At 40.4% G+C, this 16,814-nt stretch overlaps 1 protein-coding gene across 6 annotated transcripts in view; it reads left to right on the top strand.

Annotated features, from left to right (window-relative positions):
- Positions 1-12,772, top strand: part of tanc2a (tetratricopeptide repeat, ankyrin repeat and coiled-coil containing 2a) — a 754,278-nt gene extending 741,506 nt beyond the window's left edge. For all 6 annotated transcript variants that reach the window (XM_048614640.1, XM_048614638.1, XM_048614637.1 and 3 more), the window contains one exon: positions 5,783-12,772. In XM_048614640.1, coding sequence (XP_048470597.1) covers positions 5,783-7,748 — 1,966 coding nt within the window. In that variant the 3' untranslated portion in view covers positions 7,749-12,772. The remainder of the gene's footprint in view (positions 1-5,782) is intronic.
- The last annotated feature ends 4,042 nt before the right edge of the window (positions 12,773-16,814 follow it).

Genomic DNA, 16,814 nt, shown 5'->3' with positions numbered 1-16,814 from the left:
ACACACACACACACACACACACACACACACACACACACACACACACACACTCTCTCTCTCTCTGTAGTGACTTCCATGTTGAGCAAGACACATCAGGAAAGGCTAGAGCGCACTTTTTTTCACCATGTGGAAAACCCAGACCTGAGCGCTCAGAATAACGTTAATTTCACTGTTTTCTGCTTCCAGAAACTCCTATATTCTTAAGTGATTTGGTTCATTCTCTATTCGATTTCTACTAGATTGAGTTATCACACAAAAGGTTAATTTGCAAGAGAAAGGTGCATGGAACTGGGGAATATCCATTAATATGGATAGAGGTTTGGTTATCAAACAAGAAGCAAATTTGAGAGATAAGTGAGAAATTTTCAAGTGTGCCACATGGATCATTGCTGGGCATTCAGTTACTGATAATGTATTTTAATGACTTGGATGAAGGGACCAAGGGTAATAATGTCTCTGTGTTTGCCAAGGTACAAAGCTGTGTGACAGAACAAGTTTGCAGAGAGGTATAGACAGGTCATGTGAGTGGCAGTTTAGATTACAAACAGGCAGAATTGTGATAGCATTAAGATTGTGCAAGCTCTTTTGAAGACCTCGTTAATCCCATTGCCCCTTTCTCCCCGCGTCATTGTAATTTTTGCTGCTTCAATTATTTATCCAATTTTCCTGGCTGGCTATTGAATCTGTATTTGCAATCCAATGCAATATTGCATGAGGAGGGGTTTGCTAATGTCCTAACCTCTGGCTTCTTTGCCAGTCACCTCTGATTGGCATCATTTGGCTCTTGCGTTCAATAACTGGAAACTTTATTTGTTCTATCTAAAGTTGTTACGATTTTAAGCACCTTCATTAAATCTCCTGTAGCCAAGCTGCTCATAGGGGAGAACAAGTTGGCTTCTCTCTCCTACTCGCGTAAAATAACCCTGCAACTTCTGCAGCATTCTAATTAATCATTTCTATAGCCTCCCCAAAGGAGCAATTAAAACAAAACAAAGAACTGCAGATGTTGGAGATCTGAAACAAACAAACAGAAATGCAAGAGAAACTAAACAGGTCTGGCAGCATCTATTAACTCATTAATATTCATGTTCTGACAAGTAACATGCTGGCAGATGTTATATATCCATAAGATGTAAGAGCAGAATTAGGCCATTCAGCCCATGGAGTCTGCTCCACCATTCAATCATGGCTGATATGTTTCTCAAACCCATTCTCCTGCCTTCTCCCTGTAACCCTCTTGATGCCTTTACTAATCAAGAACTTATCTATCTCTGTCTTAAATACACTCATTCACTTGGCCTCCATGGCCCTCTATGACAATGAGTTCCACAGATTAATCACCCTCTGGCTGAAGAAATTTCTCCTCATCTCATTTCTAAAAGGTCGTCCCTGCATTCTGAGGCTGTGCCCTCAGGTCCTGGTATCTCCTACTGGTGGAAACATCTTCACCATGTCCACTCTATCCAGGCCTGTCAGTATTCCATACTGAGATTCCTCCTCATCCTTCTAAACTCCTTCAAGTACAGACCCCAGAGACTTCATCTGCTCCTCTTATCATAAACCTTTCATCCCTGGGATCATTCTGTAAACCTCCTGTTGACCCCCTTCAACACCAGCATGTCCTTCCTTAGATACAGGGCCCAAAACTGCTCACAATATTTCAAATGTAGACGGAATAGAGCCTTTGCAGCCTCAGCAGTACATTACTACTCTTTTGTTCTTGCCCTCTCAAAATGGATGCCAACATTGCATTTGCCTCCCTAACTGCCAACCGAACGTACATGTTAACCTTCAGAGAATCCTGAATTAAGATTCCTAAGTCTTTGTGCTTAGATTTCTGAAGCCTGTCCCCATTTAGAAAATGGTCTACACCTTTCATTCTTCCTACTAGAGTGAATAATCTCACACTTTCTCACATTTGTATTCTATCTGTCCCTTGTTGCCCACGGTCCTAGTCCTACCAAGTCCTTCTGCAGCCTCCCCACCTCCTCAACACTACCTGTCCTTCCACCTATCTTTGTATCATCTGCAAACTTTTCAGTTCCATGTCCAGATCATTAAGGTATAATATCAATAATTATGATCCCAATACTGACCCCTGCAGAACTCCATTAGTTACCAGTTGCCATCCTGTAAGGACCCTTTTATCCCCCCCCATCTTCTGCCAGCCAGCCAATCCTCTATCCATGCCAGTACTTTGCCCCTGACACTTATTTAGGCACTTATTTAGCAGCCTCCTTTGCAGAACCTTGTCAAAGGCCTTCTGGAAATCCAAATCGATCACATCCACTGGCTCTCCTTTGTCTAACTTGCTTGTTACCTACTCATAACAAATTTGTGAGGCATGACTTCCGTTGAAGCCATGCTTATTCAGCCCTGTTTTGCCATTCGCCTCCAAGTAGTTTGTTATCTCATCCTTAATAATGGACTTTAAAATCTTACCAACAGCCAAGGTTTGGCTAACCAGCCTATAGCATCCCATCTTCTGCCTCTCTCCCAGAGAGCTGGAATATAGCTAATGTAAATCCCCTGTTAAAGAAGGGACTCTTCCTGACTCCAGTAATCCCTGAAAGATCACCATTAATGCCTCTGCATTCTCCTCAGCTTTCTCCTTCAGAACTCTGGTCCAGGTGATTTATCCATTCTCAGACCCTTCAGCTTCCCCAGCACCACCTTGGTGATGGCCACTTCACTCACCTCTGTCCCCTGACTCTCTCAAAGTTCTGGTATGCTTCTGATGTCTTCCATCTTGAAGAATGATACAAAGTACCCATTCAAGTTTCTGCCATTTCTTTGTTCCCCAATGCTACTTCTCCAGCCTCATTTTTAAGTGGCTCATTGTACATCCTTGCCTCTTCCTTACCTTTTATATGTCTAAAATAAAATGCTTCCAATCTTCTTTTATATTACCAGCTAGCTTGCCCTCCTCTTACATCATCTTCCAATGTCCTCTGAATTTGAACTTGTTTCTCCCACGCCAATCTTTTGAGCTACGCGTTTACCTTTTTAATCTTGTTGACCCTGTGCCAATTATCTCATGGCTCAGTTAGTAATCCGAAGATTGTTATCTTTTTGGTTCTGCCTTTTAATATAGTCCCTACCTGCTGATATCCCTCTGGAGAACCTGTTTCTTCCTTCTACTTATATTGTTGGTACCCACAAGGCGGCATGGTGACTCAGTGGTTAGCACTGCTGCCTCTCAGCGCCAGGGACCTGGGTTCGATTCCACCCTCAGGCGACTCTCTGTAGAGTTTGCACATTCTCCCCGTGTCTGTGTGGGTTTCCTCCGGGTGCTCCAGTTTCCTCCCACAGTCCAAAGATGTGCAGGCTAGGTGGATTGGCCATGTTAAATTGCCTGTAGTGTTCAGGGATATGTAGCTTAGGTGGGGTGAGTCTGGATGGGATGCTTTGTGGTTCGGTGTGGACTTGTTGGGTCGAGGGGCCTGTTTCCACACTATTGGGATTCTATTCTATTCTATTCGACGTGGGTCATGACAACTGGATTATTCCCCTTCTAGTCCAAGCTTCTCTGCAGCCAGATGAAATATCCTGAACTCAGGCACCAGGAGGGCAACACAGTCGTCAGAACTCCTGATCTCAGCCACAGAAAACAGCGGCTATTTCCCTGACAATACTAAACCCGATTACAACACATTGTCTCCCTCCTGTTGAATGGCTCCCATCATACTATGTTCTGTTTACTTATCCTCCCTCCAGCTCCCACTCTTGTACACAGGAATCTAGAATCTCAAAGCTGTTAGATAAGCTCATGGGCGGCATCTTCTCCAGCACTACCTCCTGGAACCCTCGACATGCCTTGCTAGTCATCACACCACCCCATCTCTGACCACTGATCGTATTTGAGTCAGTTTTTTTTCTTTATTCATTAATGAGATGAGGGCATTGCTGGCTAGGCAACATTTATTACCAATCCCTAATTGCCCAGAGGGCAGTTCAGAGTCAACCACATTACTGTGGGTTTGGAGTCACATGTAGGCCAGACCAGGCAAGGATGACAGTTTCCTAAATGACATTAGTGAACCAGATGGGTTTGTCCAACAATCAACAATAGACTCATGGTCATCTTTAGATTCTTAATTCCAGATATTTTTATTGAATTCAAATTCCACCATCTGCCATGGCAGGGTTCAAGCCCGCATTCCCAGAATGTTATCTGGATCTCTGGACTAACAGTCCAGTGACAATACTACTAGGCCATTGCCTCACCTGATTAAAAGCCACTGACTCTCAAGTTTGTCTTCTCTGAGGATTGAACTCATGTCCTTCAGATTATGAGACTGACACGCTGCTTACTGCGCTAAGAAGGCATCAGCATTAGTCAATCTGGTATTAGTTAATTTAAGGGATGTGACTGCTTTCTGAAACCAAGCATCCAGGTAGTTCTCCCCCTCCTGGATGTGTCAGTGTTGAAAGCTCATCAACTCTGAGTTGGAGTTCCTTCAAGCAACCAACACTTGCTTCAGATGTGGTCACTATTAACCACAATGGGGTCCACAAGCACCCACATCATGCAGGTTCAACACATTGCCTGGCCCTGCATCTCTTTTATTTACTAGGTTCTTAAGTTGATTTTTAAAAATTCCTACTGGTTTTTCAGTTTTTAACCTGTAAATATTTCCCCTATTTACCTTCAGTCTGAAAGTAACCTATAATATATTGCAAATTAATAGCTATTACCAACTAGTGAACTGGTTCAAAGAGTTGCGAATCTTTTGAGTTGTCTTCCTGGGAGGATGTAGGTGCTCCATCAATCATTGTGTTTAAGGCTGAGCTGGGCAGATCTTCGCTGTCTCCGGAAGTTATCTGAACTGAGGCAGAACATCAGCCATGATAATGAGTGGTGGAGCAGATTCAAGGGAATGCATGTGATCTATTTCTGGTCCTAATTCATATATTCTGTCTGTGTGTTGAGTTTGAATGAGTATTGATTACTTAATATAGGTGTGGTCTTCCTGTTTTGAAAATTTGCTAAATCCACATAACAAGCTCCTTGGTAACTCAGTTGTTCTCTTCCTGACTTGACATAACTTGTTTTTTTTTGCCTGTTATACTTATTAAGAGTATAGGAATGTATGGGAAAATACTGACAGTGACAGATTGTGAAACTGCTGAATACAATGGACAAAGAGGAGCACTGATAACCATAAGGAGGTTACAAGTTGGTGTTCAAGATAATGATCAAGGATATGCTTGGATAGTCTAAAAGTGGAAATGTGTTTTCGTTAGTGATTGAATATTGTAAGAGTATAGATGCAGTAATTGGTTGAAGTCAATAATGAGACGAATGAAGTAACCAGAACCACTAATTGTAATTGGATATCAATAACCTAAAACAAGTGTAAACTTTTATTGGTATATGTAAACTACTCTTAAGATAGCACAAAGGTATGAAAACTGATGTAATGTATTGTTCAGAGAGGTTGTTTGCCACCTAGTGGAAATAGCTCCTTGCATATGCTTAAATAAAAGCTGGTGTAAAGAAATGCCCAAGTGGCGTCTGGTCAGTTATGGGAACCCAGGCAATTGGTTGACCGAAAGTTTGTATAACATAGGATAATATAAGGTTAACTCCAGAAACATAGGACTCGGGAAAATCCCTGGAAGGTTTGACAGATGATGCAGGTTCCCTCGAAAGTCAGTATGTTACTTTTTGGCCTTTGAGGGCTAACTGCTAGGAATGATTGAAGGTAACTTTCAATTGTTGAATAACGTCTTTAAAGTAGGAGCATATTTATTACATACACTTTTCTCTTTTGTACAGGCAATTTCCAGCTGCTCTGGAAGATTTGCACGAAGCTGTGAAACTTTGCCCAAATAACCGTGAAATACAACGTTTGTTGATACGAATAGAAGAAGAATTCAGACAAATGCAGTATGGTCAGCAAATGCAGTATGCCCAACAACAACAACAGCAACAGACTCAACGAGAAGATGTAGACTCTATACATGAATTATATGATGAAGAATATTTGGAGCAGGAGTTGGACAATGTCTCTGTTGGCCTACAGACAGAAGCGAGATCTAGCCAAGGACTGCCAGTCATCCAGAGTCCACCTTCTTCCCCAGCACACCGTGAGCCCAGCTACAGATCCAGCTCGCCTCTCAACTCCCACCAGGTTTTTGACTACAGACCAGCCACTTCGGTCTCCTCCCCGACTCGGCAGGGCTACCAGTCCACGTCACCATCGCTTTCGCCTACTCACCAGAATTCTCATTATCGGCCTAGCCCTCCGCCTACCTCCCCTGCTCATCAGGGGTCTTCGTATCGTTTTAGCCCACCCCCAGTGGGTGGACAAAGCAAAGAATATCAGTCTAGTCCCCCTCCTTCACCATTGCGTAGAGCCCCACAGTACAGATCCAGTCCTCCTGCTGATAGTATGAGTATATATAGGCCTCAGTCTGGCTCACCAGTTCGGTATCAACAAGAACCTACCATAGGTCAGCTTCCTGGTAGGCCAAAGTCTCCTTTATCCAAAATGGCCCAAAGACCCTATCAGTTATCTCAGCCACCAGCAGGTTTACCCCAACAAGGGCTTAGATTACAGCCAGCCAAGGCCCAAATTGTACGCACTAATCAGCCGAGCTCTGCAGTACATTCAAGTGCTGTTATACTTGGCGGGTCCTATAATCAGGGGCCCCATTCCATGAGCACTAAACTTCAATCGTCTTCAGTTGATATGGCTCCTACTCAAAGTCGCTTGGTTTACCAGCCTGTAATGGGTGGAGTGGTGGCTGACAGTAGACCTGTCCAGCATGTACAAGCCAGTCTAAGTGCCGGTGCAATAAGCAATGTTTGCCAGCATCCAGGAGCTGTAATGACTAAAGAGGATCACAACCAAAGACCCTCTTCTGCCTTCCGAGGAGGGATGAGGTATGGCCAAACCCCTCAAATTGGTCGCAGTCAGTCTGCTTCATATTATCCTGTTTCCCACTCCAAGCATGAATTAGAAAGGTCTTCTGTACCGTCCAGCCAGATTGCATCTCCAGATGTATCTCACATGATCAGGAGGGCACTCACAGTGAATCCTCCTGAAATTAAACCTCACCCACCAACACCTCGACCATTGCTCCATTCTCAAAGCACTGGCCTTCGTTTCTCCCCCTCCAACAGCAGCCTTTCTTCTAGCTCCAATATTGTGTCTTCATTCCGTCCTTCTGCATCCATCCAACAGATGGAGATTCCACTCAAGCCCTCTTATGAGAGCCGATCTTGTGAAGAACAGTCCCCCATCTCTCCCACACAGGGTTACCCTGGAGATTCTGGTCGTTCCAGGACCACGCCTTTCATGGGGATAATAGATAAAACAGCACGGACACAGCAATACACTCACATGCACCAGCAGAGCCGGACGTGGGCTGTGTCATCTGTTGACACTGTCATCACCAGCCCCACCTCCTCTGGAGGAATGTCCCCCCAGTCTGGTTCCTATAGTCCACCCCCAGTTAGTAATATTGCTTTCTTCAATAAGACTAACAACGCCCAAAATGGCCATCTGATAGACGACGATTTATGTGTCTCCCATGGGAAGCTGACCAATGGATCCCGGGCAGAGATTTTGGAGAGGGTTAGTCAGGCTCCCTCATACCCAGATGTGAAGGTGGCTAGAACGTTGCCTGTTGCCCAAGCATACCAGGACAGCATATATCGGCAGCTCTCCAGAGACTCGCGACCAGGGCCAACGTCACCTTTAAAACCAAAGAGACCATTCGTAGAATCAAATGTATAAAGGGAATTCTCTAGATTCTAAATCCCATGTTGTGAGCAGGTTTGCAATTAAACTCCTTGCACATGTAGCCACACAGTGCACTGTACAATGAAGCTGCTTCCACTTACATATGAAATAAGCCAGAAAAGAAACCAATAGTGGGTTCAGTTCCATTCCGTTGCTTAATTATGAGTAGTTTCTAACTTTTCTAACTATTGTACAAAAGTTTAAATGTCAGGAACGAAAAAGGTGATATGAATATCAAAGTATGAATGCTCAAGTGATGAATGTTTAGCCTAATGCATCAGATCAGTTTGTTTTTATTTTACATAGGAAGGTTAACATATTATGAGTAATTTTATTTAGGCTTTTTAAAGAAGTCTGACACAAGTTACAATAAGGTGCAGATAATGACATTTATTTTCAAAGATACTGCTGTGTTTGTACAGCTTGTAATCAGTTTACTATGATTTATATGTAATGCGTGTATTACACTGAACTGTTGGTACGTTTCCAGAACCTCAGACACCAATCTGCATTTTATCTTGAAATCAGTTCTCTGCACTAGCATGGGATCAGGACTAATTTACCTTCAACGATACACAGTGAGTGTTTGCTTCAGCTGCGAGGTTATTCTGTTTAATACTGTAAATGTTGTATGAAGTTTTGCTCTCTACCAATCTGTAGTTGTTAATATTTAAGAGTATTTTAAGTTAAGTCAACTTACATCAGGTAATTTTTTAAAAAAAACTTTATTTTAAACCAGGTGCAACTATTGTTAAATTTATGAATAGAAGGGGACATTCCCAAAGCAAAGAATATGGGAGCTAATTTTCCACTGGCATTCTCCCACTCCTTTGGCTTTTCTTTAACAGAAGAGCCACAGAAACTCTGGAGAAAGGGCAATGACACCTTTTTTTTTCTGGGTTTTTCGGTGCTATCTCACCACGAGTGGGGGAATGTTACCAGGCTACTTTCCATTTTTATTGGCTGGCTTCTCCATCTCTTGCATTAACTGCAGTGTTCTGTCACATCTCTCTTGAAAAGAAAACCAGGCACTCGTACAGAAATTTCTTTATAATTTTAATGTCAACACTGGAACACTTTCACAATTCACACCTCACTTCTGCCATTCAGCAACTGGAAGCATAATTGCCTTAACATTTCTAATATAAAATAACTGTTTTTAAAAGTTGCAACAAACACTTTTGAGAAATGTTCTGTAGACCTTGGCAATTTGTATTCCTAATATAGTGAAATTTTGTTAGCAAATGATTTGATGAGTTGAAATGTGCCATCCTGATAAGAAGAAACACCATGCCTGTTAAACATGACTGTCATATTGGTAACCTGTGTTATTTTAAAATATATTTAGCAGTAATTCTTAGTCAGATTTGATTGCCCTGATCAAAAAGCTCCCCATTCACTTCTGAATCTTTCTTCTCCTCTATTTGTTTCAGAAATTCCACTTTCTTTGTACAATTTAGGGTCCCAAACTAGAAATTTCACTATCTGGTTAGAACAGAACAAAACTAGTCCTGTTTGGTCCATTGTTCTTTAAATCTGGAAATACCATAGATGTTTAATAGTGTATTAAACTGGGTCAATTTTTTCCAATTAACATCCCTGAATTTGTTTCTGATTTTATTTTGCATGATTATTTTTTCAGTTACCTCCTTACCCCTTCCTCTTGTTTCTGTATTGTTCAGAGTGTGGAGCTCTTGATATCCTGATTTGAAAACTGAACCACAGTTACTGTGGAATGAAGTTCATTCCTTTCTTGCTTCTCCAGGTCTTCCCAATGTGAAATGTTTCACTCTGCTTGCCACAACTTCACTCTACCTAATGAACATCAGGAATTCACTCTATCAACACTGTTCCACGATGCACCATTTTCTCTCCCTTTATTACTCATACTTTTGAACACTCATTTTTATCACTCATACCTTTTATTCACTGCCTTCCATTTCTCAGTTTCCTTTTCTGATCACATGAATTGGTCAGTTGCTGACTTCATTTGTGATGTTGTGTCTCAGTTGTGTCTACTTCACTGTCATGTAATTCTATTCATATTTGGAAATGTCCCCTAAATGCAGTTCAGCTTAACAAAGTTATATGAGGTCATTTTAGCATTTGCACAAGGATAGGCAAAAAAACCCACGATGTGCAGTTCCTTAAGTACAGCAGCACATTATTTCACAGAATTCTTACACTGAAAGTTTGTCATCCGCATTTCCTGTATATGAGTGCACTTTATCGTTAACCTTTATATAGTGGAATGATAATCGTGACTAGTGTTCTCAGTAGGAGATAAACAGTTGTAACTCTTAGTGTATTTCACAGAAAAAGAAGAAGCAAAATACTAAATTTTTAGCACAAATGATTTGCTGTAAATAAATGTCACAGTGTCGGGCATTAATCCAGTATCCCTCAAATGCTCTTCCTTGGAAACTTCAACAGTGCACAACTTAACTCTCACTTTCACCATGTATATGTTGTGTGTAAAATTGAAATGGTACATGCTATCTAAATACATACAAAAATCAGTCTTCTGCCATATGCCTATAATATTTTTATAATGTAGAATCCAGTAGTTGAAACCTACCATTCTATTGATAAAAGATGGCATGTAAAGTATGCTGATTACACACTATCTTGTTTATGAATCTAGATTAGAACAGCACAGCTAAATATTAAGGACGAGTATTTGGATTTGCTGTCTGCAGCTTCCATTGAACTCTAGATAGAAGAAACTTGATTTGCAAGGGTTAGTGAGGAGAAACAGGAAGAGAAGAGCCTCCCAAAGCTGCCAGGAAGATAGATGCTACAGATGGACAGACTCCATGAGCCACACGGAGTCTAGCATAAGCATCTACATATGCAGTTCCACATGAAGTGTTGAAGTAATTGATAATTACCAGCACCAGAGGCCAGAAATCCTTTTGCAAAATTACCATTGTAGAGTGTACCAATGCAGAAGGAGCAACATAGAAAACAGTTGTATTGTTTATCTTGACTCTATGTGACAAAATGCATAATTAACCGCACGGTTTGGTTTATATCCTGAATTAATCTTGACCATGCCACAGTTCAACAAATTAAAACCTAATGTGGAGTTAAGTTGTGTTGATTGAATGTTTCCTCCAGCCTGCAGCTTTGAAAGTGCCAGGAACTTGCTAACTCACCCAATATCACTGCAACTCCCTACACTCGATGTCAATATCTAGCTAACTCTACGCAGACCAGTTAAAAACTACATACTTTTGTTATGAAGGCACACATTTACACGTGTTACTGAGTCTTGCAGTTCGTGCTGAAGAAATAGTTGTTACTTTTGGTAGTCCAACTTGTGGCCAGTGTGAATAATGCACTCCTAATGCCAATGGAGCAATGGGAATTGCCCCTCAACTGAAGGACCATTTTATAAGTGTGTTAAATTTACTTTCTGGCGTATTTACAGAACACTAAATTGCTGCTATATATGGCTATAATTTACTCATAAATTTAATTTATGACGCTTGGCATTAAAGTTACTTACAGCTCCTGATATAAAGAGAAACTGTCACCCTCAGCAACAAACATCCTTCTAATTACTCCAATGATGTTCTGAAGCTCCCTCTTTAACTGAAACAAATTGAGGCATTAATACTTTAACCTTTGTTTATAAAATGCAAGTGCACACAAAGTAAATTCAGTGTACTTACCACGCAGTTATTGGTTTTTAAACAAAATAGAAACCTAATCCATATGAAAGCGCAGCAACCTTTATCCTAGCACAAGAAAAAGGGGTCGGGGTCCATCAGGGGGAGGGAGTTGTAAAATCAAGTCTATATAGACCAACAATATGTCTTAAAATATATCAATAAATCACCGTGGAGAAACTGGTTAAACCTTGTAATATGCAGTGTTGGAAAGCTACTTCAGGAATTTACTGTTTCAAAAGTGCCATGATTTGAAATGTAATTTAGTAAATACATATCTGCAGATATCTTACTGATCATCAGTTGCTTCCCTCTCTTTCTATCTCATCATTGCACAGTTCAGTATTTGATATTTGGACTGGCTTATTTTCCCACGTTCATCGTAGAGTTTAGGGAGGAAATTAAAATATTGGGGCAAGGTGCAATACATAGTCCATGGATATCAATTATTAGACCTTTATCAGAATTATCATGAGCTCTATGAAGTTTCAGAATGTTGTTTATTGAAATGTACATGTACACCTTCATTCTAATTTTGAATATAGTTAGGTATACTTGCAGTTAAGATTATCAAACTTTTAATGGTGATTAACACTCCAGGTAGATAGCACACTTCAGATCTAAAACAGCCTGGTCTTTTCATCTATTTGGATTCAATCAAAACAGAAACAACGTATAGTATAAATTAATTTCCTTCTTACTGAGGAGTGCAATTTTTTTTTAAGTAAATAGATACAGAAACAGCTGCGGCAGGGATGCATGTAGGTACTTTTTTCTCCCCTTGAAAATGATTGAACAGAATACTAAACATTTGAATGTAATTACAGAAAATTAAATTGTACCATGTCATTTCTGTGTGGATTCATGGATTCTTTTATTTTCTCTGTACTGTTAATAATGCTCCAAGAAGGCATCTGTACACAGTGAGACACCAGCTGGGAAACTGTATAAAAGTCTTTGGTTTTCTGTTGTGTCTCTGTCTTTCGACTCATCCCTCTCTCTCTCTTTCTCTCTCTCTCTCTCCCCCTAACTTTTGATGTAAAGAATTTTTCTCTGTATATTATAAACTGCATGTTTTGTTCCAGTACTGATTAATAATTACAGAAGGTTGTGATATTGTATCCAGGTCGCTCTGGGCTGCGGCCCCTTCCATATTTTGGATAGAGATTTCTCTTTGCTGTATTGCTTGCTGAGCAGAGTAATATTGTCTGTACATGTGGGCTGTGAGTTAGTGCAAAACAAAACAAAAAAATAAACGAATGCTTCTGTTTTTATTTTTGATTTACAGATTGTGATCTGTACAATTTACTGTATGAAAATACTGTACCTATTTATAAATGGTTAACACTTCAAATTAAATGAAACACAACTGCCTAACTTTCATTAATGGTAATTTTTGAAATTTATGTAATGAAGTTTAAATTCTCTGTAATCCTGTCAGACATGAAAGATACGTTGAAATGCAGAACAAATATTACACAATCTTCAAGATGAACATAAACAATTGCTAGCAACTGCTATGCAAAATCCTGAGGACTGCTATTCTTACTACGACAGGCTCACTGTCCACAGGGCAATCCTTCTTAGGATCGTTCCACTCTCATGTGATCATCTTAGAACCTTGTCTTATAACAAACTGATGCTTAGAGCAGGATTCTGTGTCATTTACCAAGCAAAAATACCTCTGGAAAGCTTTTTTTTTCCCAATTTGGAATTCTGACATTGGCATCTGAGCACTGTTGAAGGTATTACTGTATTTATCTTATTTTTGTTAATGTGTTTCAGTGTAACAGGAGGTTTCAATTAACAGTTGAGCCTTGCTAGTTTTCCCTGAAGATGGAATGTTACATAACCACTGTACATTGAATGCAACTCATTGGGATTAGGTCTACTCCTCAAATAAGTAGAACATGTGCACTCCGGGTTAAAAGGACTTGGCATAGCAGGGCCACTAACTATAGTTAGCCAATCCATTAGCAGCACGTTGATCAGGATGAGTTGTATATCATATGTTCCATTTCTATATCATGGAATAACCAACATACATTTTTGCAACTTGGCATTTTTTCTAGCTTTTATATTCAATCAGCAAACCACATGCTGCTGGAGGGTTGCTTTTAATCTTTCCATGTAATCTAAACCTCTAGCCACAAAATATGCTGATTTAACCTCCACACTGCCATTTTCAAAATGAATATCACAACTGACATGGTGCCTTGAACTGATTAATTTATGCTGTTTTTGTCTGCTTTTACCTAAATTTATCAAAGCTCTTGGTGGTTGCAGAGTTGTTTAAAGGTGGTAAAGTTGACAGGAGGTGGATCTGCACATTGAGAAAACCTAGTTGGTTTTTGCTTTGAGGGTTCAGGTCACACTAATTCATTTAGTCACAGGTAAGAGTCATAAAGATTTACAGCCATAGAACAAGGCCCTTCGACCCTTTGACACTGTGGCTGTCAAAAACAATAGCCTAACAATTCTGTAGCCAAATCCTTGACTGATATGAGAGGAAGCAGAAGCAGGGCAAAAAGAAAAGTTCACTGAGGGAAGAGGAGGACTTTCCACACTAATATTGTTCACCCAGTGTGTTTCAGGCATATTGCTGTTACTGTTGTATATGCTGTCAGCAGTTTGTTCATCAATGCTGCTTTGCAAAGGAGGTGCTCATGGAAACTGCCGCATCTTGCAGCCAACTTCAGTACAAACACATTTTTTGCTGATTTGGTTATTTGGTAACTGGTCCTGAATTTCTCTGCATTAGGAGGTGGCAGAATCTGTAACATCTTCCAGTCATTGTCCACCATAAGAGATAAAACATACCTGATGTTCCTTATGCCAGGAAAGGTAAGTTCACTGTCATCTCTCTGACCAAAGAAGCAAGTAGACTGTGTACGTGAACGTGTAGTATGGCAGACTTCCTCCATTGTGCACAGTGCCAGTGACTGCAAATACATGGCTTTTTGGGTGCCATTTTTAATTGCCTCTGTATACTGAAACAAAAATTTTGACTGTGTAGTTGGTGTGCAACATGTTTAGTACATGATAAAGGTGAATGCTTGCTATCTTGATCAGTGTAATGGTATGTATATTCCATGCGGGTTCACTTTTCCTTGAGTGTTTGAGTCACCGTGTAAACTAGTATGTGGCTGCTGGCTGACAACTCTACTCTGCAACCTACAGAGCAGAAACAAAAATAGAAATTGCTGGAGAAACTCGGGTCTGTAGAGAAAAAGCAGAGTTAATGTTTCCGGTCTAGTGACCCTTCTTCACAGCCGACAGTGGCTATGAAAAGGTGATAATATTTGCTGAAGGCAGGAGGTGAGAGTTCGAGTGGGTGGAAAGGAATGATTGGATAGGCAGAGATAGAGCCAGAGAGATTGAACAATATTTAGGGAGACCAGGGGATGGATGATAGTATGCTAGGGAGAAAGAAAAACTGGTAATGGGCACCTTAAGTAGGTTTCAGAGTTCCCATGTTCACAGTTCTTTATTCTTTATTATAGAGCAGACCCTGAACATCTGTGTTCACCAGCTTCATCACAGTTTTAGTATTTTCTGTCTTAGACTTATTATCTGGTTCATCACATGCATCATTACATTCTCTACCACTTGATCTGCTTCAGCTCAATGTACCTCTTCAACAAGTTAATATGGGTACACCCTTTGATTCTTCCTGATGAGGTGCTCAACACATTGTTCACATGGCTAACTTTCCTTTTGAAACTGTTGGATCCATAAAAGCTAGCTTTCCACCCTCCACCAGGCAGAGGCAACAAGACTAACACCTTATCCCCTTGTTCAAAGCTGCTGGCCTTAGCTGTTCTGTCCACTTGTGGTTTCACCACCTGCTGAGGTGCCTAGAGATATTCTCTTGCTACTTAGAACTCTGCATCATAATGCAGGAGGGTAGTTTCCTCCTCCTGTGCCAAAAGAAACTCTCCTTAAGGAGGTTAAATAAGCCTCTAACTTCATACCCATGGACTAATTCAAAGGGACTTAAACCAGTAGACTGATTTGGCAAGCCCTAGTTGCAAATAAAATAAATATCTCCTTATCCCAGTCTCGGGGATGCTCAACAATAGGCCTTAATCATCATTAAGGTCTGGTGCTATCTCTCTAAACCACTGTGGGCCTGCGTGATAGGTAGATTTTTTGACCCACTTTATTTGTAATTTAACCATGACGTCCCGAAATACCCTTGCATGAAATTTGAGCTGTTATCAGACTTTGGAAACTCGCACCATAAAACGGTTGTCAATTGTTAGAAATACTCACCTGGTTCACCAATATCCATTAGGGAAGGAAACTGCCATCCTTACCTGGTTATGCCTACATGTGACTTCAGATGTGCAGCAATGTGGTTGACCCTTAGGGGTTGGGTAATAAATGCTGACCTAGCCAGAGATGTTCTCATCCTGTGAATAAATTAAGAAAAAGCTAGCAAAAGTTGCAGTGGCTGCTCATCTAAAACGTTTGCTGTGATGTTTCACAATGGAAAATGACTGGACAAATCCATGATGATTAAGAGACACCAGTAATCTGCTTTAATCTTAGGCAAGTTTCCAATTCAATCCAATAGATTCCAAATAAGTGGTTAAGTGAATATAGCTGTCAAAGGTTGTGAGTTTCCATCTTGCTGATAAATGCCTTGCAAATTTAACCACATCCTGTCACAGTGTAGGTCAATTTTAAAAAAAAAAACAAGTTTCCTAGCCTGAGCCTTCCACATGCAGTAATGGGTTTTCAAGAATCTGAAACTAATAAGGGTGATAACAGCTCAATGTATGACAGGCTAGTCCTCATCAGCTGGCCCCTTAGGAAATTAATGATTCTCAGTAAAATGTTGTTTGCAACATCACAACACTCCACCTTTGCTTCAAATCATACCATCTGAGAAAAGCTGCTTAAATCAGAGTCTGCCACTCGTTCTTCAATCGAGCAATATCTACGAAACAATTTAACATTGTTAGCCTTAAAGCAAGTAAGCAAATCATGTTTGACAAATTAGTTCTTTGAAGAACTAACAAGCAATGTGGATAAAGGGCAACTTGTAAATGTGCTGCACTTAAATTTCCAACAGACATTTGATAAGTTCAAAGGATATGCACAAAGTATTGAATTTATACTGTAAGCAGCAGCATTGGCATCGATAGAGAAACAATTAGCTTACAGGAAGCGGGCAATAGAGATAAATGGATCATATCGAGTTTACAAGTTGTAATTAATGGAATGCCACAGAGCTGAGGCCTCAACTATTTACAATCTATCAGTGACTTGGCTGAAGGAACTGGCTATATGGTAGGTATGTTTGCTGATGACACACAGATGAAGACAAGTTCTCAAGGGAACATAACAGTCAATAAAAAGATGTAGAGATAGTAGGAAC

The sequence above is a fragment of the Rhincodon typus genome, chromosome 30 (genome assembly GCF_021869965.1).
Source record: "Rhincodon typus isolate 14 chromosome 30, sRhiTyp1.1, whole genome shotgun sequence".
NCBI classification, from domain to species: domain Eukaryota; kingdom Metazoa; phylum Chordata; class Chondrichthyes; order Orectolobiformes; family Rhincodontidae; genus Rhincodon; species Rhincodon typus.
Note: the sequence above shows the minus strand (reverse complement) of the source record. Positions and strands in the feature narration are given on the sequence as shown.